Source organism: Anomaloglossus baeobatrachus, chromosome 2 (genome assembly GCF_048569485.1).
Source record: "Anomaloglossus baeobatrachus isolate aAnoBae1 chromosome 2, aAnoBae1.hap1, whole genome shotgun sequence".
Classification (NCBI taxonomy): Eukaryota; Metazoa; Chordata; class Amphibia; order Anura; family Aromobatidae; genus Anomaloglossus; species Anomaloglossus baeobatrachus.
The window spans coordinates 332,459,234-332,481,780 of NC_134354.1; the positions used below are offsets into that span (position 1 = coordinate 332,459,234).

Below are 22,547 nucleotides of genomic sequence, written 5' to 3' on the forward strand. Positions count from 1 at the left end.
CTTGGCTTAGTAACCCAATGTGTACCCTGGCTACGAGTGCAGGGATCCAGCGCTAAGCGGTGTGCGCTGGTAACCAGGGTAAATATCGGGTAACCAAGCAAAGCATTTTGCTTAGTTACCCGATATTTACCTTGGTTACCAAGCGCAGCGTCGTTTCCATGAGTCGCTGCTGGCTCGTCACTGGTGAGATCTGCCTGATTGACAGCTCACCAGCGACCATGTAGCGACGCACCAGCGATCCTGACCAGGTCATATCGTGGTCGGAATCGCTAATACGTCGTTTAGTGAGACTGTACCCTTAACCTCTGTAGAATTTAGTGTGACATTGTAACTGGTCAAGCATATATAAAAATACAAACTGCACATGCCCTGCTCCCTCCTCCCAGTGCATTCACTATGGGTGGGTGACAGCAGGTCAGCTAATACCAGCACTGAAAGGTGGGAGGAGGGTGTTGTGAATATGCAGTTTGTATTTATACTCAGTTCTCTGAAGCTTAAAATAAGATAACAAGATAATGTACAGCTATAATAGTTACTGATCCTGAAAGGTCTCATTAAGCCGTATTTAAAGATAACATTAGTATTGTACTACAAAATCACCTGACAGATTCCCTTTAAAGGGAAGGTGCCATCATTTTTATTATTATTAATTATTATTATTATTATTATTATTATTATTATTATTATTATTATTATTATTTTAATAACTGAAAAATATAAATTATTAAAGTTTTAATGTCTTCTTTTAATATTATTTGTTTTAAATGGTGTAAAATATGAAAAAATAGTTTAAAAAGTTTGATATGTTCCACTTTTAACACTAAGGGGAGAAGCTGCTGAAAACCAAGTGTAAAACTAGCCTGGATTACAGCTGCAGTAAAAGTGGGTGGAATCTGCTCTCCTGTGTGTGATGTCACCTCCCCTTCCCAATCTGGGTGTTTCCAAAAGGATAAGGGAAGATGAAGTTTAGGATCACAGTGCGGAGCCATTTTGTTGGGGCCTGCAAAGTGATCCTAATTATCTATAGTGTCACCAAGGACAGCTGCATAGTGCTCCACTGTAAACTGTGCCCCATGATATACTGTGCCGCATGATTTAATGTGCTCCTCAATGCCATGCCCCCATGAGATACCGTGCTCCGCAATGCCGTACCCCATGATATACCGTGCTCCACAATGCCGTACCCCATGATATACAGTGCTCCGCAATGCCGTACCCACGATATACCGTGCTCCTCAATGCCATGCCCCCATGAGATACCGTGCTCCGCAATGCCGTACCCCATGATATACCGTGCTCCACAATGCCGTACCCCATGATATACAGTGCTCCGCAATGCCGTACCCCACGATATACCGTGCTCCTCAATGCCATGCCCCCATGAGATACCGTGCTCCGCAATGCCGTGCCCCATGATATACCGTGCTCCGCAATGCCGTACCCCATGATATACCGTGCTCCGCAATGCCGTACCCGATATACCGTGCTCCGCAATGCCGTACCCCACGATATACCGTTCTCCGCAATGTCGTGCTCCATGATTATACCGTGCTCCGCAATGTCGTGCCCTATGATATACAATGCTCCGCAATGCCATACCCCATAATATACCGTGCTCCGCAATGTTGTGCCCTATGATATACAGTGCTCCGCAACGTTATGCCCTATGATATACCATGCTCCGTAATGCCGTACCCCGTGATATACGGTGCTCCGCAATGCCGTGCCCCATGATATACCGTGCTCTGTAATGCCGTACCCCGTGGTATACCGTGCTCCCCAATGCCGTGCCCCGTGATATACCATGGTCCGCAATGCCGTGCCCCATGATATACAGTGCTCCGCAATGCCGTGCCCCATGATATACAGTGCTCCGCAATGCCGTGCCCCATGATATACAGTGCTCCGCAATGCCGTGCCCCATGATATACAGTGCTCCGCAATACCATGCCCCGTGATATACGGTGCTCCGCAATACCGTGCCCCATGATATACCATGCTCCGCAATGCCGTGCCCTATGATATACAGTGCTCTGCAATGCCGTGCCCCATAATATACAGTGCTCTGCAATGCCGTGCCCCATGATATACAGTGCTCCGCAATGCCGTGCCCCATGATATACAGTGCTCCCCAATGCCGTGCCCCATGATATACAGTGCTCCCCAATGCCGTGCCCCATGATATACAGTGCTCCGCAATACCATGCCCCGTGATATACGGTGCTCCGCAGTGCCGTGCCCTATGATATACAGTGCTCTGCAATGCCGTGCCCCATGATATACAGTGCTCTGCAATGCCGTGCCCCATGATATACAGTGCTCTGCAATGCCGTGCCCCATGATATACAGTGCTCCCCAATGCCGTGCCCCATGATATACAGTGCTCCCCAATGCCGTGCCCCATGATATACCGTGCTCCCCAATGCCGTGCCCCATGATATACCGTGCTCCCCAATGCTGTGCCCCCATTATATATAGTACCCTATGAGCTGTGTCAGTGTGTTCAGAGCACAGCAGCGTGTGATTTCTCTGCTTTGAACACAGCGGCGGGGAGCAGTGATCTGCAGCCAGGCATTGTACTATACTGGCAAGTACTGCTCCCCACCCCCGGTACTCATCCCATCCTGGACCTCCTCCTGTGAGCCTGAGTACAGTGACAGGAGGAGCTGCCAAGCATCGCAGCGAATGTACTCACCTCATTCCCGGATCTCCTCCTGGCAGCATCTCCTGTCAGGGTTAAAGGGAAGGTTTCACGTTTTTTATTTTTGTATTAATAATAGTGATTATGAAATCAAGTATTTTTAATACAAAATTAAAATCAGTGTTTATTTAGTTGTTATTTAATTCTAGTTTTACTGAAGCACTTGCGGGCTGCTGTGTGTAACGTCAGTTGCTTACCTCCTTTATGGCAGCCCTCTGTGCATTCACTCTGATAGTCGGGCTCCGACCCCTAGACTTATTACAGGAGAGTTCCTTGCTGTGACCTGGACGTGCCCCCTGGGCTGTCCAGATCACAGCAGAGGAAGGAGATCGGCGCAATCTTTGTGGAGCTCACAGCGTATGCTGTGCTGCACTTTCCCCGTCACCTGCTCGGCCTGTGTGAGTACCGGTGCCCCTCCCCCCCGCTGCTACCATCTCCAATGACACCCCCTGCGTCAGCCTGTGTGAGTTCCGGCGTCCCTCCCCCTGCCGCCACTGCTACCGTGTCCAATGACACCCCCCCGCTCTCCCCCCAGCCTGTCACCTGTCTGTCTGTACAAGTACCGGCGACCCTCCCCCCGCCACTGCTACCACCGTCTCCAATGACACGTCCCACGCCGCCGCTGTTACTGTCTCCAATGAGACCACCCGCTACACTCCCCCCACTCTCCTTGCCGCAGCGGGCATGTATGCATGCAGAGCATTGCGTGCGGGCGTGCGTGCATGCAGAGCATTGTGTGCGGGTGTGCGTGTGGCAGAGCATTGCGTGCGGGCGTGCGGCAGAGCATTGCGGGCATGCGTGTGCGTGTGGCAGAAAATTGCGGGCGTGCGTATGGCAGAACATTGTGGGTGGGCGTGCGTATGCCAGAACATTGTGGGTGGGCGTGCGTATGGCAGAACATTGTGGGTGGGCGTGCTTATGGCAGAACATTGCGGTCATGCATGTGGCATAACATTGTGGGTGGACGTGCATGCGGCAGAGCATTGCTAGACAGGGGCATGCAGAGCACTATGTGGGGAGCACTATGCGGGGAGCACTCACTATACAGCTGTCCTTGATGACACTTTAGACATTTGTGGTCACCAACAAAATGGCTCCGCACTGTGATCCACAATCACTATCATTAAAGGGAACCGGTCAGGTAATTTATGTGTTCTAACCTAGTAGCAGTGTGATGTGTGGCCTATTAACCCCTTCCTACCCATTCCTGTGTTGTAATATTGTGTAATGTGAATGTATAAAAATATGTTTTATTACTTGTGTGTACCCTATGTAAATGAGCAGGGGCTCTAGCCCCCTGGGCGTCGCATCGCGTCGCATCGCCTGTAAGCGTTTGCATGTTTTTCATGGTATCCCGCCCCTATGGGCATGATACCATGGATTTACATCAGCGACGTGACCGTCGCTCCTTGAGATCCCACGGATACGCACTTACCATTCTCGCCGCCTTCTCATCTTGGTGTTTCCTTCTCGTCTTCAGACGCGCACTGCGCATGCTCAGAAGACTCCTGCGGTTCCGGTCATGCGCAGAGAGCGTCTGAAGACGAGAAGCAAGCACCGGCTGACAAACAAAGCTGCGGGAATGGCAAGTGCGCACGTGCGGGATCTCAAGAAGCGAAGGCCACATTGCTGATGTAAATCCATGGTAGCACGCCCACAGGGGCATGATACCACGGAAAAAATGCAAATGCCCACAGGGCAATGCGACGCCTAGAGACTTGCTCATTTACATAGGGTAGACATAAGTAATAAAACATATTTTTATACATTCACATTACACAATATTACAACCCGGGGATGGGTAGGAAGGGGTACTAGGCCACACATCACGCTGCTACTAGGTTAGAACGCATAAATTACCTGACAGGTTCCCCATAATACAAAAATTAAAAAACACGGCACCTTCCCTTTAAACAGTTTTTACCCTCTTCTTTCCTCGTTTTTGAAGTTGTAGGTGGTATAAAAGTTTGATACAAGACAATAACAAAAAATAGAAAAATAAATGGGCTCATTAGACAGATGAGAGGCAGATACCTCCAGTTAGTAAAGTCATTCTGAATTTTAGCAGAATCCTGGCAACTTGGACATTTTGTGTCTGATTCTGGGTAACATGATGTAGGTTGTGAGCCATTATTTGGCATCATAGATAATATATAATGTGAGCATTTCAGACTTACCTGGTTGGCATCTGGACTTGCACGTCCCCCTCCTGCCGCTGTTCCAGATACTTTGTTACCTGGAGTACTGTTGGCCATGGTTGGCTCCTGCTTCACAGTGGCAGACGCAGACATGGTGGTGGGAGAGGAAAAGCTGGACAGGTTGATGAGCGTGGATGCTCCGAATTGGTTCATAATCTGGAGCGCCTTCCCTCTTAGCTCACCCAGCCGGGATACGTCTGCACGTTGCTTTGGAGTGTGGGGCCCAGGCCCAAGAAGCTATGAATGGAATTAAATAGAATGGGAATCATTATAAGAACTTTCTGTAAAAACAGCTCCAATCTTGGAAAAGGCCCAAATTTCTCAGTATCTTGTGAAACGGACTGTGAATTTCCTGCAGATTGTACCCCTCAATATGCCAGACCTGAGAATACTCCTCTGGTAAACGTGAGCATGGCCGACAAGCAGTTTTATTTAGCTTAGGACTGAGATCAGACCAGGAAAACATGACTGGCTGTAAGAATTAACCTTTACGCTCAGGGGTTTACATGTCTGAAATACACATCTGTAATAAGGATGCCCATCATATTTACTAGGACCATGAGAATCAATTGTACTTGTTATATTGGCAGATCAGCTTCAGAATTTGTTACAATCAGTTGTATACATGTTAGGCTAGTTTCACACTTGCGTTGAACGGCATCCGTCACATTGCGTTGTGTAACGCATGTGACGGATGCCTTGCAAAAAGTGCGATAATAAAGGCCACGGATTCCAGTGAAATAACGCGTTGCGCTAAGTTTTCTTTGGGCCAAGAGAGAGCCCTCATCTTCATCGCACACAGCCCGACCTCCCCGCACACAGCCCGACCTCCCCGCACACAGCCCGACCTCCCCGCACACAGCCCGACCTCCCCGCACACAGCCCGACCTCCCCGCACACAGCCCGACCTCCCCGCACACAGCCCGACCTCCCCGCACACAGCCCGACCTCCCCGCACACAGCCCGACCTCCCCGCACACAGCCCGACCTCCCCGCACACAGCCCGACCTCCCCCCACACAGCCCGACCTCCCCCCACACAGCCCGACCTCCCCGCACACAGCCCGACCTCCCCGCACACAGCCCGACCTCCCCCCACACAGCCCGACCTCCCCCCACACAGCCCGACCTCCCCCCACACAGCCCGACCTCCCCCCACACAGCCCGACCTCCCCGCACACAGCCCGACCTCCCCGCACACAGCCCGACCTCCCCGCACACAGCCCGACCTCCCCGCACACAGCCCGACCTCCCCGCACACAGCCCGACCTCCCCGCACACAGCCCGACCTCCCCGCACACAGCCCGAACTCCCCGCACACAGCCCGACCTCCCCGCACACAGCCCGACCTCCCCGCACACAGCCCGACCTCCCCGCACACAGCCCGACCTCCCCGCACACAGCCCGACCTCCCCGCACACAGCCCGACCTCCCCGCACACAGCCCGACCTCCCCGCACACAGCCCGACATCCCCGCACACAGCCCGACATCCCCGCACACAGCCCGACATCCCCGCACACACCCCCGCACACAGCCCGACATCCCCGCACACATCACCGCACACAGCCCGGCATCCCCGCACACAGCCCGACATCCCCGCACACAGCCCGACATCCCCGCACACAGCCCTCATCATTCCTGCACACATCCCGAAACTACCGCACCCATCATCACCGCACACACACACACCGGCATTACCTCAGTGACGTCCCCGCTGACAGCGCCATTCACTTCAGTTGCTGCGTGGAGCTCACAGGAGCGGCGGTATTCTACTGCCACTCCTGTCAGCTTCACGTAGCAGAGCTGGATGTGTTGCGTGACCTCTGGATTACGTCGGACCTGGAGGGGTATTTGGGTATTTTAATAAAGTGGTAAAAGAGGGTGTTTTTTTTGTCTTTTATTCCAAATAAAGGATTTTTTCGGGTGTGTGTGTTTATTTTCTTTAACTTACAGATTAATCATGGAAAGTATCTCGGGGAGACGCCTGACATTATTAATCTAGGACTTATTGGCAGCTATGGGCTGCCAATAACTCCTTATTACCCCGATTTGCCAACGCACCAGGGCAAATCGGGAAGAGCCGGGTACAGTCCCAGAACTGTCGCATCTAATGGATGCGACTATTCTGGGCGGCTGCTGGCTGATATTGTTAGGCTGGGGGCTCCCCATAATGTGGGGCTCCCCATCCTGAGAATACCAGCCTTCAGCCGTATGGCTTTATCTGGCTGGTATTAAAATTGGGGGGGACCGCATGCCGTTTTTTTAAATTATTTATTTATTGTACTGCACGATATAGACACGCCCACCGGCGGCTGTGATTGGTTGCAGTGAGACAGCTGTCAGTCAGCGTGGGGGCGGGTCTGGCTGCAACAAATCATAGGCGCTGGTGGGCGGGGAAAGCAGGGAATACGAGATTGAATAATGGGCGGCCGGCTTTTTCAAAAGAGGAAAAGCCGCCGGAGCAGTGTGACAGCTGTGCAGCGTCGCGCCCGTGATCGGTGAGTATGAGAGAGGAGGGGAGAGAGGAGGGAGAGGGGGGACAGAGACAAGGAGTGATTTTAAACAATTTCGATCGTTCTGCTGGACATGCTGAGCATGTGCAGTAGAACGTGCCGAAATCCGTCAGCGGATTCCGCCGCTTAGCGCATAGCGGCGGAAACCGCCACCATAGACAATCATTAGACACCGTGGCGGATTCCAAAGGAATCCGTCATGGTGCGCTATTTTAACGCTCCAAAAAACGTTACATGCTGCGTTCAATCCGCTAGACGCAGCGTCAAAATAACGCCGCTGCGTCGTCCAGCGGATGCAACGCAGACACTTGCGTTATAGTGTGTCATCCATACAACTCTATGGAGAATAGCGCGGTCCGTTAACGGACTGCGCTATTCTCCATAGTGACGGAATGCGCTGAACGCAAGTGTGAAACTAGCCTTATTGATTTCTACAGAAATATCTGCAACCAAATAATGTATTATTGAGCCTGAAAGACTCTCCAACACGTCTGAAATATGATCCTTCACACTCCCCAATGAAGGAAATGCTCAGCGTCACTTAGTGACAAGTGTTGTGTCCACTGGTTGACGAGCGACACCGGATAGTCACACTCTAGTGATCATTTCCAGAAAATAATGAATCCATTACATAAGCGTTCCCCAACTCCAGTCCTCGAGAGCCACCAACAGAGCATGTTCTCAGGATTTCCTTAGCATTGCCCTGGAATCATCACCTGTGCAGGTGACTACATTATCATTTGGGCAATACATCCTGAGAACATGCTCTGCTGGGGGCTCCTGAGGTCTGGAGGTGTTGAACACGGCAATACATGATGGACCCTCCTAGCTTATAATTCGGTTTGTTGTTTTGATGGCAAGAATATCACTAGATGCTGCAAGGCTGGTTTTGTCTCTGTTTACACTGGTATATCATGGATCTGATCTTCACAGACCTTTACTTGATCCATCAGGCCAGGACCACTCTTTTCGTTATAAAGAAACCATCCTTCAAAACATACTGTAAATGATGCTACCATGACAGTCAGCAAATACCTGACGGGATGCATCTTTAATGCAGGAGGCTCTTCCAATTATGAATTATGTGAAAAGTCTACAAACGTATATGGAGGAAAGGATTGTGAATCATGAACGGAGAACGGAGATGACCCTAAAGCTGGACTGCATAACACTGCTGATCTCTGCTACCTTACACCTTGGCCTGGGTCTCAGCTGACATTCATGCCCTAGATGCGATGCACGATAGTATAGAGTCAGTGAAGCCTGTACGTTTTTAGTAAGCACACATGACGGCACTATGGTGGTTAATACGGCTGTACAGCATAGAGATACCAGGTATCACTATACAGGGGGCTCATGCTCACACGCTTCTTACTTACAGCCAGCTGAGCATCTAGCTCTGTAATGACATCGCACACGGCGGTGGGACCGCTGAGCACACACGTCATGGTCGCCAGCATTCTGTGGACAATAACATCATAAGTTGTGTACACATTTATGTGTGCGTGTGAAATACACGGGGCATCAGGACACACATGGACACACTACACGAGAAAAGGTCAGTGCGGCCACTGATGTACACACAGTACAGCCTTGCACACCTTTCCTACGTCTGACACATTCTGGACATAATGAATCTGTGGATGGAGGTGCACACAGCTATAGCCACAATGACACGGTCTAAGGACATGCTCACATGAACAAATAAAAAAAGTCAGATTTTTCTTCATCTGTCATTCGTTTTATACTGTCCTAGGTTACTAATGGCAGAGAATCTGTAAAGATTGGGTGCAGTACAGGTAATCCGTAGGGATCTGATATTATTGCACAGGTTGTAAACAGGCAAGTCTCAACCGTCAAACGTCAGGACTACTGCTCACTGCCATTAGTGTTCATTCGTAGATTAGTTCCATAAAAAAAACTGCTGCCTCAACAGCCCAACTGAATAGCAATGGTGCGAGTGAGGTCAGTGTTCTCTGCGGACAGCCCTCGGTCTGATGGTACACTCGTGGGATTGTCTCCTAATGCGGACAGCCCTCAATCTGATGGTACACTCGTGGGATTGTCTCCTAATGCGGACAGCCCTCGGTCTGATGGTACACTCGTGGTAATGTCTCCTAATGCGGACAGCCCTCGGTCTGATGGTACACTCGTGGGATTGTCTCCTAATGCGGACAGCCCTCAATCTGATGGTACACTCGTGGGATTGTCTCCTAATGCGGACAGCCCTCGGTCTGATGGTACACTCGTGGTAATGTCTCCTAATGCGGACAGCCCTCGGTCTGATGGTACACTCGTGGGATTGTCTCCTAATGCGGACAGCCCTCAATCAGATGGTACACTCGTGGGATTGTCTCCTAATGCGGACAGCCCTCAATCTGATGGTACACTCGTGGGATTGTCTCCTAATGCGGACAGCCCTCGGTCTGATGGTACACTCGTGGTAATGTCTCCTAATGCGGACAGCCCTCAATCTGATGGTACACTCGTGGGATTGTCTCCTAATGCGAACAGCCCTCGGTCTGATGGTACACTCGTGGGATTGTCTCCTAATGCGGACAGCCCTCGGTCTGATGGTACACTCGTGGGAATGTCTCCTAATGCGGACAGCCCTCGGTCTGATGGTACACTCGTGGGATTGTCTCCTAATGCGGACAGCCCTCGGTCTGATGGTACACTCGTGGGAATGTCTCCTAATGCGGATAGCCCTCAATCTGATGGTATGCTCGTGGGAACGTCTCCTAATGCGAACAGCCCTCGGTCTGATGGTACGCTCGTGGGAACGTCTCCTAATGCGGACAGCCCTCGGTCTGATGGTACGCTCGTGGGAACGTCTCCTAATGCGGACAGCCCTCGGTCTGATGGTACACTCGTGGGAATGTCTCCTAATGCGGACAGCCCTCGGTCTGATGGTACACTCGTGGGAATGTCTCCTAATGCGGACAGCCCTCGGTCTGATGGTACACTCGTGGGAATGTCTCCTAATGCGGACAGCCCTTGGTCTGATGGTACACTCGTGGGAATGTCTCCTAATGCGGACAGCCCTCGGTCTGATGGTACACTCGTGGGAATGTCTCCTAATGCGGACAGCCCTCGGTCTGATGGTACACTCGTGGGAATGTCTCCTAATGCGGACAGCCCTCGGTCTGATGGTACGCTCGTGGGAACGTCTCCTAATGCGGACAGCCCTCGGTCTGATGGTACGCTCGTGGGAACGTCTCCTAATGCGAACAGCCCTCGGTCTGATGGTACGCTCGTGGGAACGTCTCCTAATGCGGACAGCCCTCGGTCTGATGGTACGCTCGTGGGAACGTCTCCTAATGCGGACAGCCCTCGGTCTGATGGTACGCTCGTGGGATTGTCTCCTAATGCGGACAGCCCTCGGTCTGATGGTACACTCGTGGGAATGTCTCCTAATGCGGACAGCCCTCGGTCTGATGGTACACTCGTGGGAATGTCTCCTAATGCGGACAGCCCTCGGTCTGATGGTACGCTCGTGGGAACGTCTCCTAATGCGGACAGCCCTCGGTCTGATGGTACGCTCGTGGGAACGTCTCCTAATGCGGACATGGACAGCCCTTGGTCTGATGGTACACTCATGGGAACATCTCCTAATGCGGACACGGACAGCCCTCGGTCTCATGGTACACTCGTGGGAACGTCTCCTAATGCGGACAGCCCTCGGTCTGATGGTACTCTCGTGGGAATGTCTCCTAATGCGGACAGCCCTCGGTCTGATGGTACACTCGTGGGAATGTCTCCTAATGCGGACAGCCCTTGGTCTGATGGTACACTCGTGGGAATGTCTCCTAATGCGGACAGCCCTCGGTCTGATGGTACGCTCGTGGGAATGTCTCCTAATTCGGACAGCCCTCGGTCTGATGGTACGCTCGTGGGAACGTCTCCTAATGCGAACAGCCCTCGGTCTGATGGTACGCTCGTGGGAACGTCTCCTAATGCGGACAGCCCTCGGTCTGATGGTACGCTCGTGGGAACGTCTCCTAATGCGGACAGCCCTCGGTCTGATGGTACACTCGTGGGAATGTCTCCTAATGCGGACAGCCCTCGGTCTGATGGTACACTCGTGGGAATGTCTCCTAATGCGGACAGCCCTCGGTCTGATGGTACACTCGTGGGAATGTCTCCTAATGCGGACAGCCCTTGGTCTGATGGTACACTCGTGGGAATGTCTCCTAATGACGACAGCCCTCGGTCTGATGCTACGCTCGTGGGATCATCTCCTAATGAGAACAGCCCTCGGTCTGATGGTACACTCGTGGGAACGTCTCCTAATGCGGACAGTCCTCGGTCTGATGGTACACTCGTGGGAACGTCTCCTAATGCGGACAGCCCTCGGTCTGACGGTATACTTGTGGGAATGTCTCCTATTGCAGACAGCCCTCGGTCTGAAGGTACACTCGTGGGAACGTCTCCTAATGCGGACACGGACAGCCCTCGGTTTGATGGTACACTCGTGGGAACGTTTCCTAATGCGGACAGCCCTCGGTCTGATGGTACGCTCGTGTGGAACGTCTCCTAATGCGGACAGTCCTCGGTCTGATGGTACACTCGTGGAAACGTCTCCTAATACAGACAGCCCTCAGTCTGATGGTATGCTCGTGGGAACGTCTCCTAATGCGGACAGCCCTCGGTCTGATGGTACGCTCGTGGGAACGTCTCCTAATGCGGACAGCCCTCAATCTGATGGTACACTCGTGGGAACGTCTCCTAATGCGGACAGTCCTCGGTCTGATGGTACACTCGTGGGAACGTTTCCTAATGCGGACAGCCCTCGGTCTGATGGTATGCTCGTGGGAACGTCTCCTAATGCAGACAGCGCTCGGTCTGATGGTATGCTCGTTTGGAACATCTAATGTGGACAGCCCTCGGTCTGATGGTACACTCGTGGGAACGTCTCCTAATGTGGACAGCCCTCGGTCCGATAGTACGCTCGTGGGAACGCCTCCTAATGAGAACAGCCCTCGGTCTGATGGTACGCTCGTGGGAACGTCTCCTAATGAGAACAGCCCTCGATCTGATGGTACGCTCGTGGGAACGTCTCCTAATGCGGACAGCCCTCGGTCTGATGGTACGCTTGTGGGAACGTCTCCTAATGCGGACACGGACAGCCCTTGGTCTGATGGTACACTCATGGGAACATCTCCTAATGCGGACACGGACAGCCCTCGGTCTCATGGTACACTCGTGGGAACGTCTCCTAATGCGGACAGCCCTCGGTCTGATGGTACTCTCGTGGGAATGTCTCCTAATGCGGACAGCCCTCGGTCTGATGGTACTCTCGTGGGAATGTCTCCTAATGCGGACAGCCCTCGGTCTGATGGTACACTCGTGGGAATGTCTCCTAATGCGGACAGCCCTTGGTCTGATGGTACACTCGTGGGAATGTCTCCTAATGCGGACAGCCCTCGGTCTGATGGTACGCTCGTGGGAATGTCTCCTAATGCGGACAGCCCTCGGTCTGATGGTACGCTCGTGGGAACGTCTCCTAATGCGAACAGCCCTCGGTCTGATGGTACGCTCGTGGGAACGTCTCCTAATGCGGACAGCCCTCGGTCTGATGGTACGCTCGTGGGAACGTCTCCTAATGCGGACAGCCCTCGGTCTGATGGTACGCTCGTGGGAACGTCTCCTAATGCGGACAGCCCTCGGTCTGATGGTACACTCGTGGGAATGTCTCCTAATGCGGACAGCCCTCGGTCTGATGGTACACTCGTGGGAATGTCTCCTAATGCGGACAGCCCTCGGTCTGATGGTACGCTCGTGGGAACGTCTCCTAATGCGGACAGCCCTCGGTCTGATGGTACGCTCGTGGGATTGTCTCCTAATGCGGACAGCCCTCAATCTGATGGTACGCTCGTGGGAACGTCTCCTAATGCGGACACGGACAGCCCTTGGTCTGATGGTACACTCGTGGGAATGTCTCCTAATGCGGACAGCCCTCGGTCTGATGGTACGCTCGTGGGAACGTCTCCTAATGCGGACAGCCCTCGGTCTGATGGTACGCTTGTGGGAACGTCTCCTAATGCGGACACGGACAGCCCTTGGTCTCATGGTACACTCGTGGGAATGTCTCCTAATGCGGACAGCCCTCGGTCTGATGGTACGCTCGTGGGAAAATCTAATGCGGACACGGACAGCCTTCGGTCTGATAGTACACTCGTGGGAACGTGTCCTAATGTGGACAGCCCTCGGTCTGATGGTACACTCGTGGGAACGTCTCCTAATGACGACAGCCCTCGGTCTGATGCTACGCTCGTGGGATCATCTCCTAATGAGAACAGCCCTCGGTCTGATGGTACACTCGTGGGAACATCTCCTAATGCGGACAGCCCTCGGTCTGATGGTACGCTCGTGGGAACGTCTCCTAATGCGGACAGTCCTCGGTCTGATGGTACACTCGTGGGAACGTCTCCTAATGCGGACAGCCCTCGGTCTGACGGTATACTTGTGGGAATGTCTCCTATTGCAGACAGCCCTCGGTCTGAAGGTACACTCGTGGGAACGTCTCCTAATGCGGACACGGACAGCCCTCGGTTTGATGGTACACTCGTGGGAACGTTTCCTAATGCGGACAGCCCTCGGTCTGATGGTACGCTCGTGTGGAACGTCTCCTAATGCGGACAGTCCTCGGTCTGATGGTACACTCGTGGAAACGTCTCCTAATACAGACAGCCCTCAGTCTGATGGTATGCTCGTGGGAACGTCTCCTAATGCGGACAGCCCTCGGTCTGATGGTACGCTCGTGGGAACGTCTCCTAATGCGGACAGCCCTCAATCTGATGGTACACTCGTGGGAACGTCTCCTAATGCGGACAGTCCTCGGTCTGATGGTACACTCGTGGGAACGTTTCCTAATGCGGACAGTCCTCGGTCTGATGGTACACTCGTGGGAACGTCTCCTAAAGCGGACAGTCCTCGGTCTGATGGTATGCTCGTGGGAACGTCTCCTAATGCAGACAGCCCTCGGTCTGATGGTATGCTCGTTTGGAACATCTAATGTGGACAGCCCTCGGTCTGATGGTACACTCGTGGGAACGTCTCCTAATGTGGACAGCCCTCGGTCTGATAGTACGCTCGTGGGAACGCCTCCTAATGAGAACAGCCCTCGGTCTGATGGTATGCTCGTGGGAACGTCTCCTAATGTGGACAGCCCTCGGTCTGATAGTACGCTCGTGGGAACGCCTCCTAATGAGAACAGCCCTCGGTCTGATGGTACGCTCGTGGGAACGTCTCCTAATGAGAACAGCCCTCGGTCTGATGGTACGCTCGTGGGAACGTCTCCTAATGCGGACATCCCTCGGTCTGATGGTACGCTCGTGGGAACGTCTCCTAATGCGGACAGTCCTCGGTCTGATGGTACGCTCGTGGGAACGTCTCCTAATGAGAACAGCCCTCGGTCTGATGGTACGCTCGTGGGAACGTCTCCTAATGCGGACATCCCTCGGTCTGATGGTACGCTCGTGGGAACGTCTCCTAATGCGGACAGTCCTCGGTCTGATGGTACGCTCGTGGGAACGCCTCCTAATGAGAACAGCCCTCGGTCTGATGGTACGCTCGTGGGAACGTCTCCTAATGAGAACAGCCCTCGGTCTGATGGTACGCTCGTGGGAACGTCTCCTAATGCGGACATCCCTCGGTCTGATGGTACGCTCGTGGGAACATCTCCTAATGCGGACAGTCCTCGGTCTGATGGTACGCTCGTGGGAACGTCTCCTAATGAGAACAGCCCTCGGTCTGATGGTACGCTCGTGGGAACGTCTCCTAATGTGGACAGCCCTCGGTCTGATAGTACGCTTGTGGGAACGCCTCCTAATGAGAACAGCCCTCGGTCTGATGGTACGCTCGTGGGAACGTCTCCTAATGAGAACAGCCCTCGGTCTGATGGTACGCTCGTGGGAACGTCTCCTAATGCGGACATCCCTCGGTCTGATGGTACGCTCGTGGGAACGTCTCCTAATGCGGACAGTCCTCGGTCTGATGGTACGCTCGTGGGAACGTCTCCTAATGCGGACAGTCCTCGGTCTGATGGTACGCTCGTGGGAACGTCTCCTAATGAGAACAGCCCTCGGTCTGATGGTACGCTCGTGGGAACGTCTCCTAATGCGGACATCCCTCGGTCTGATGGTACGCTCGTGGGAACGTCTCCTAATGCGGACAGTCCTCGGTCTGATGGTACGCTCGTGGGAACGCCTCCTAATGAGAACAGCCCTCGGTCTGATGGTACGCTCGTGGGAACGTCTCCTAATGAGAACAGCCCTCGGTCTGATGGTACGCTCGTGGGAACGTCTCCTAATGCGGACATCCCTCGGTCTGATGGTACGCTCGTGGGAACATCTCCTAATGCGGACAGTCCTCGGTCTGATGGTACGCTCGTGGGAACGTCTCCTAATGCGGACAGTCCTCGGTCTGATGGTACGCTCGTGGGAACGTCTCCTAATGCGGACAGCCCTCGGTCTGATGGTACGCTCGTGGGAACGTCTCCTAATGCAGACAGCCCTCGGTCTGATGGTACGCTCGTGGGAACATCTAATGAGAACAGCCCTCGGTCTGATGGTACGCTCGTGGGAACGTCTCCTAATGCTGACATTCCCGATCGGTCACTGGTCATACACGGTGATAATGCCTCGGCTGATAACAGCAAATAATAGCTTGTTTTCTCCCTATCCACTCCTCTCCTCGCCCAAAAAAAAAATAAATTGGGTTGGGGGCACTCAGCTGCAGGAACACAAGCCATTCTCTTCCATAGAAGTAACTTTTTCCCCTTCACAGAGGACCCTAGCAGCACAGTCCTGCACAATTTCTATACCCCACAAAGCTCCTATCAGATTACAGAGGAGGAGACCACACAGTGCACGGCCGCAGGACCACCGCCACAACCGTAACAGGCACAAACTCGGTACAGCTCGTACTCACCTACTCCGCTTTCTCACCGACCGGAAGTACGTCACTTACTGAGTTCTCCGCGCATGCGTGAAGGTGTACTAAGTGAGGCACTTTTTTTCGTGTTTTTTTCTATTAACTTTATTTACACGTTGGTTTCTAGTAGGCGGGCAAGCTTTGCACACAAACGGGAAAAATACATGTTATTTGCATGTTATCTGTGACAGCCAATGAGAAACGTCAGCTCAAGCTCAGCTCCCCCAACGTGACGTGAAGGCGGATTCCCATGATGCTTTAGTATTTGCATAGATTTGAATAGAGATGATAGATAATATTTGCACAATATTATTCACAGAAACACTAATCACATATGTTTGTAGGAGAATACAAGTACGCCGATGTGACTGTGTTATAAAGTAATGGACGGGAAAAACTATTTAGATCGCCACAAGCTAGACCGTTCTGCCGTGGATACTGGCATCTAAGCGGCCCTATGTTTTGGTAAAAAGGGCTTGTGCTGTGCATAGCACATCATTGTTCCCATGGCGGGAATGGTGGTGCGGAATCGTTATCAAGAGATTTCGAAAGCATAATTTTTACAATTTGGACTGCCTATGATCGTTCTTCTGGGCGTCCTACATCACTGTAAAAAATAGGAAAACTTGGGAAACTTGTGAGGTATGTATGCCTGTCTGTGCAGGGGGAGCACTGAGGGCGTTATTCCCTTCTAGTGTGGCCCTGTTGAGCTTGGCCGCCGTAAACGGACTTTCATTACAGTCTCCCCAAACCGCTGGCTACTAAAAGGCTCCTGCCTGACACAAGCTCCCCAACCACTGGACACATTAATCAGATCCTGGCTACTAAAAGGATCCTGCCTGACTGAAGCTCCCCAAACCACTGGCCACATTAATCAGATCCTGGCTACTAAAAGGCTCCTGCCTGATTGAAGCTCCACAAACTACTGGCCACATCAATCAGATCCTGGCTACTAAAAGGCTCCTGCCTGATAGAAGCTCCCCAAACCACTGGCCACATTAATCAGATCCTGGCTACTAAAAGGCTCCTGCCTGATAGAAGCTCCCCAAACCACTGGCCACATTAATCAGTTCCTGGCTACTAAAAGGCTCCTGCCTGATAGAAGCTCCCCAAACCACTGGCCACATGAATCAGATCCTGGCTACTAAAAGGCTCCTGCCTGATAGAAGCTTCCCAAACCACTGGCCACATGAATCAGATCCTGGCTACTAAAAGGCTCCTGCCTGATAGAAGTTCCCCAAACCACTGGCCACATGAATCAGATCCTGGCTACTAAAAGGCTCCTGCCTGATAGAAGCTTCCCAAACCACTGGCCACATGAATCAGATCCTGGCTACTAAAAGGCTCCTGCCTGATAGAAGCTCCCCAAACCACTAGCCATATGAATCAGATCCTGGCTACTAAAAGGCTCCTGCCTGATAGAAGCTCCCCAAACCACTGGCCACATGAATCAGATCCTGGCTACTAAAAGGCTCCTGCCTGATTGAAGCTCCACAAACTACTGGCCACATCAATCAGATCCTGGCTACTAAAAGGCTCCTGCCTGATAGAAGCTCCCCAAACCACTGGCCACATTAATCAGTTCCTGGCTACTAAAAGGCTCCTGCCTGATAGAAGCTTCCCAAACCACTGGTCACATGAATCAGATCCTGGCTACTAAAAGGATCCTGTCTGATAGAAGCTCCCCAAACCATTGGCCACATGAATCAGATCCTGGCTACTAAAAGGCTCCTGCCTGTTTGAAGCTCCCCGAACCACTGGCCACATGAATCAGATCCTGGCTACTAAAAGGCTCATGCCTGATAGAAGCTCCCCAAACCACTGGCCACATGAAACAGATCCTGGCTACTAAAAGGCTCCTGCCTGATAGAAGCTCCCCAAACCACTGGCCACATTAATCAGATCCTGGCTACTAAAAGGCTCCTGCCTGATAGAAGCTCCCCAAACCACTGGCCACATTAATCAGTTCCTGGCTACTAAAAGGCTCCTGCCTGATAGAAGCTCCCCAAACCACTGGCCACATGAATCAGATCCTGGCTACTAAAAGGCTCCTGCCTGATAGAAGCTTCCCAAACCACTGGCCACATGAATCAGATCCTGGCTACTAAAAGGCTCCTGCCTGATAGAAGTTCCCCAAACCACTGGCCACATGAATCAGATCCTGGCTACTAAAAGGCTCCTGCCTGATAGAAGCTTCCCAAACCACTGGCCACATGAATCAGATCCTGGCTACTAAAAGGCTCCTGCCTGATAGAAGCTCCCCAAACCACTAGCCATATGAATCAGATCCTGGCTACTAAAAGGCTCCTGCCTGATAGAAGCTCCCCAAACCACTGGCCACATGAATCAGATCCTGGCTACTAAATGGCTCATGCCTGATTGAAGCTCCCTGAACCACTGGCCACATTAATGAGATCCTGGCTACTAAAGGGAACTGCCTGATTCATGCTCCCCAAAACACTAACCATATGAATCAGATTCCGGCTACTAAGGAGCACCTGCCTGATTTAGTAACAGAAAAAAAGAAAATTCCAGTTGTCCCATAAAATTTCTAATTTATTTCAAAGCCAATAAAGTGATATCGTCAGTTAGGAAACACAGCTCATGAACTACCTTTCCGAACTTCAGAGAGTTAGGGATTCGGCTGTTCTCTGTGCCAGCTGTCAAACTAACTCAGAAAGTGCTGCATGCCAACTTCCAGCAATCAGCTGCACGGGTCAGGATGACGTCAGTAGCATGGTTAGGTCATCTGATCACGCTGCTGTCGTCACTCACCGGCGCCTCAGAGGTGCAGAAAGTGTTGGTGCTACGTGCTTCCGTGGAGCTGAATACACAGAAGTTTTGTTATAATTGGAGGGAGGGGGGGGGGTGTTTATTTGTGGACAAAGTTTGGGGAGCAAGGGGGCACTGATACAGGGGACAATGAGTGTTGACATAGCATTAGGAGCCAGAGGGACAGAAATTTGAGGACAGCGTTTGGAAAGTGAGAAAGGGGATGGGTGCAGATACTATGGGGAGCGAGGGAGGTATGGGTGCGGGCACAGTATGGGGAGTTAGGGAGGGATTGGTGCAGACACGGTATGGGGAGGGAGGAATGTATGAGAAAACAATATGAGGAGCGAGGGAGGGAAAAAAGTGTGGACACAGTATGGAGAGAGAAGGGCATGGGATGGGTGCAGATAAAGTATGAGAAGCAAGAGGGGATGTATGAGGAAACAGTATTAGTGAGGGAATGTATACATACATAGTATGAGAAGCGAGGGGAATTGGATAAAATCGGATACAGTATGGGTAGTGGGGAGATGTGTGAAGAGACAGTATGAGGGATGAGGGGAAGGGAAAAAATTGAGGATACAGTATGAGGAGAGAGAAAGGCATGGGTACAGACAGTATGAAGAGCAAAGAAGGTCATGTATGGGAAAACAGTATGAGGGAGGATGTATGCGTGCACAGTATGGGGAGCAATGGGGATGAGATGAGTGTAGACACAGTATAGGGAGTGGGGGAATGTGAGAGGAGGCAGTATGGAGAATGATGAAATAAAATATGGGAGAAAAGAGTATGGTTAGCAGGGTGGATGTGAGAGGAGAAAGTATGGGAGTGGAGGGAAACGTACGAGGAGCCTTTTGGGGGTAATAGTGTGAGGAGCCAGTACGGGGGAAGAAAAGTGTAAGTCTCCATAGAATAAAAACTAGGTAAAGTGTGTGTGTGTGTGTGTGTGTGTGTGTGGGGGGGGGGGGGGGGCAGAATAGAGAAGAAATAGCATGGGGGTGTGACGCCCTGGACCCCAGGGGTCACAGGTAACAACACCTACCATATACACACCTCCCCATCCCTTGTGAGGACACACCTGTCACCCGAAAGGGAGACCTGATGCCTCCCTCAGGGCCAGTAGGGCACACTAGGTGGGCGGAGTCAGGCAGAAAGGCACGCCCACCGAGGAGACTACTGTCCTGAGGCAGGAAATACAAACAGATTAAGTTGTAGAGTGACAGTGACAGGAGGTGTGGGGGAGTAGAGCTGTCAGGGACCCGGGTTGGAGCCTGGGATTCCCGTAATGTCAGGCAGGCAGACGGTGGTGGCCGCCTGCAGGAGTACCAGTATAGCAACCGGCGGAACCATAGGGACCGGGCCAGGGTTGGAGACCGCCGTCCCTGAACCGGGGAGTCAACCGTTTACCGGAGCACCAGAAACCGGGTACTCAGACCCCGTCCTAGCTTGGAAGCCACTGAGTGTAGGCAAATTAACTGATTGCAGTCTGGACCTCACAGGTTTATCCTCACCCAAAGTCCCGAAAGAAGGCAAAAGCCCACCGATACCGGTTGAGAGCCACCGCCAAGGGCCAAACACCCAACGGGCCAGCACCTGCGGGCAACCAAGGGCTCTTCCGGCAGCTCAACGCAGGGGAGCGGGCTACCACTGTACAGGCAGGGGAGCCAACAGTCAAAACAAGAGGTGCAAGGGAAAGGGGCCACCATCAGCCTCACAAGGGACACAAGCAGCCGGCTGCGGGACCCGACCATACCCAAACTTTGGTTTACCAGTGACTCTGAGTGTGAATTAATAGTGAGTACACCAGTGCCATCCGGGCACGACATCGCACCGCAGCACGGCACCCTGCACCCTGACATCATCGTCGCCCGTCCCACCGGGCCCCGGGACACACCGCACCTACCCACGGAGGGGCTAACATCCAGGCTGCGCCTTCAACACCGATCCCAGGAGCCCCCTTCACTCCAGCAGCAGCGGTGGTGCATCACGTCACCAAGACTCGTGGGTGGCGTCACGACCCGTACAACGACAACGCGGCCCCCGGCTGCGAACTTCGCCCCGCACCACCACCCCACTGCCTCCCCTTAACAGAGCGACGTGGCCCCCGGTCCGGAGGCGCTCGAGCCACCGACAACCCGAGCCCGGACCTTGAGCGGCTCGGCCCGGCGAGGGAGCGGCCGAGCCCCTCTCCAGGGGGACAATATAAAGGCACAGCCCGGAGGGGACAGTATGCCAAGGAGAAGGATTGTGATAAGTGGGCATGGTGGGCATGGTATAGACACTGGGCAGTATTGGGGGAGCACAGTGTGAGACGACAGTGTGAAGGAGGAGCTCACTATGGATAGGAGAAGGCAGTGTGTGGATCATAGTGTGTGGATCATAGTTTGTGCAGGGAATACAGTGAGGGAATATTTTTTATTCAGGCACTATGCTGTCATTGCTGTATGGTCTGCAGTCCCAGTATCTCCTTACCATTGTTAGGAATATACTGGGAGTTGAAGGTTCCTGCGATACAAATGTACACTGACAAACAAATGGTAAGAATGTTCTGTATTTTTGACTTTCAGACTTAATATCTCACCATCGACTACAGTGTGAGACTACCTTCATTTTATAAACAATCACCTTGGCTATCTCATACATAAATTTGAGTTGCAGCTATTTAGTATTTGATTAATTATGCAGATTCTTGTCATGTCACTACATTGTGACTGTTTTGCTCCTAAAAATCTAAATTTTAATTTTTATTATTTTGTTAGTGTTTTGTAAATCCACCTTTGGCTTTCAAAACTGGCTGAATCCGTCTGGGCATGCTCTTGATCAGACTTAAGCATGTCTCAACCGAATTCTGATCCCAGGTCTTTTCTACACATTTCTAATTGTGGTGCGGTACTAGATGGCAGGTATATTTCTCCGGGCAAAATGCAATCCCACTGGAGCTCTGGCTGGAGAAAGCAGAACTCTGGCCTGGAAGCCTTCTGATTATCTGGGTTTTCGGGGCAATGCCCGACAAACACAGCTGCAGTAATTAGGGAAGCATAAGGTGCTTGGTGTTCAGTGCATATGTGTAGAGAGCTGGGGCTGGATAAGGAGCTCAGTGTGTTACTGGACATTGAGGAGAGAACTGCCATCTCACACTACCGGGCAGTGTTTGTATGGGAATATATTTAAGAGACTGGTAACCAGGGCCGGACTGGGACTAAAATTCAGCCCTGGCATTTGGGTGTACATCAGCCCACTTTTCGCGTGTTGAATGTGTCGGGGGCGGGGAGGACGCCACCGCACTGCGCGCTCGCTAACGCTCGGGTCCGGTGCTGCTGCAGCTGCTGCTCGGTGGCTCGAACGGTGGGCCGGATCCGGGGACTCGAGCGGCGCTCCTCGCCCGTGAGTGAAAGGGGTGGTTGGTTTGAGGGATTTGGTCCGTGA

General features: G+C 52.4%; 1 protein-coding gene and 1 non-coding gene across 3 annotated transcripts in view; one reads left to right on the forward strand and one right to left on the reverse strand.

Annotated features, from left to right (window-relative positions):
- The window catches only part of TAF12 (TATA-box binding protein associated factor 12), a 42,257-nt gene extending 25,831 nt beyond the window's left edge, over positions 1–16,426 (reverse strand). The window contains exons 1-3 of one of the 2 annotated variants that reach the window (XM_075333915.1): positions 16,347–16,378; positions 8,792–8,873; positions 4,879–5,136 (exon numbers count right to left, since the gene is read on the reverse strand). In XM_075333915.1, the coding sequence (XP_075190030.1) occupies positions 4,879–5,136; positions 8,792–8,872 (339 nt within the window). In that variant the 5' untranslated portion in view covers position 8,873; positions 16,347–16,378. Of the gene's footprint in view, positions 1–4,878; positions 5,137–8,791; positions 8,874–16,346 lie in introns of both variants that reach the window. The other variant, XM_075333916.1, reaches the window with a different exon arrangement.
- A 390-nt stretch (positions 16,427–16,816) lies between these two features.
- LOC142292835 (U11 spliceosomal RNA) lies at positions 16,817–16,951 on the forward strand. Its single transcript, XR_012750853.1, has one exon. It is a non-coding gene; the product is annotated as a U11 spliceosomal RNA (small nuclear RNA).
- Positions 16,952–22,547: the final 5,596 nt, after the last annotated feature.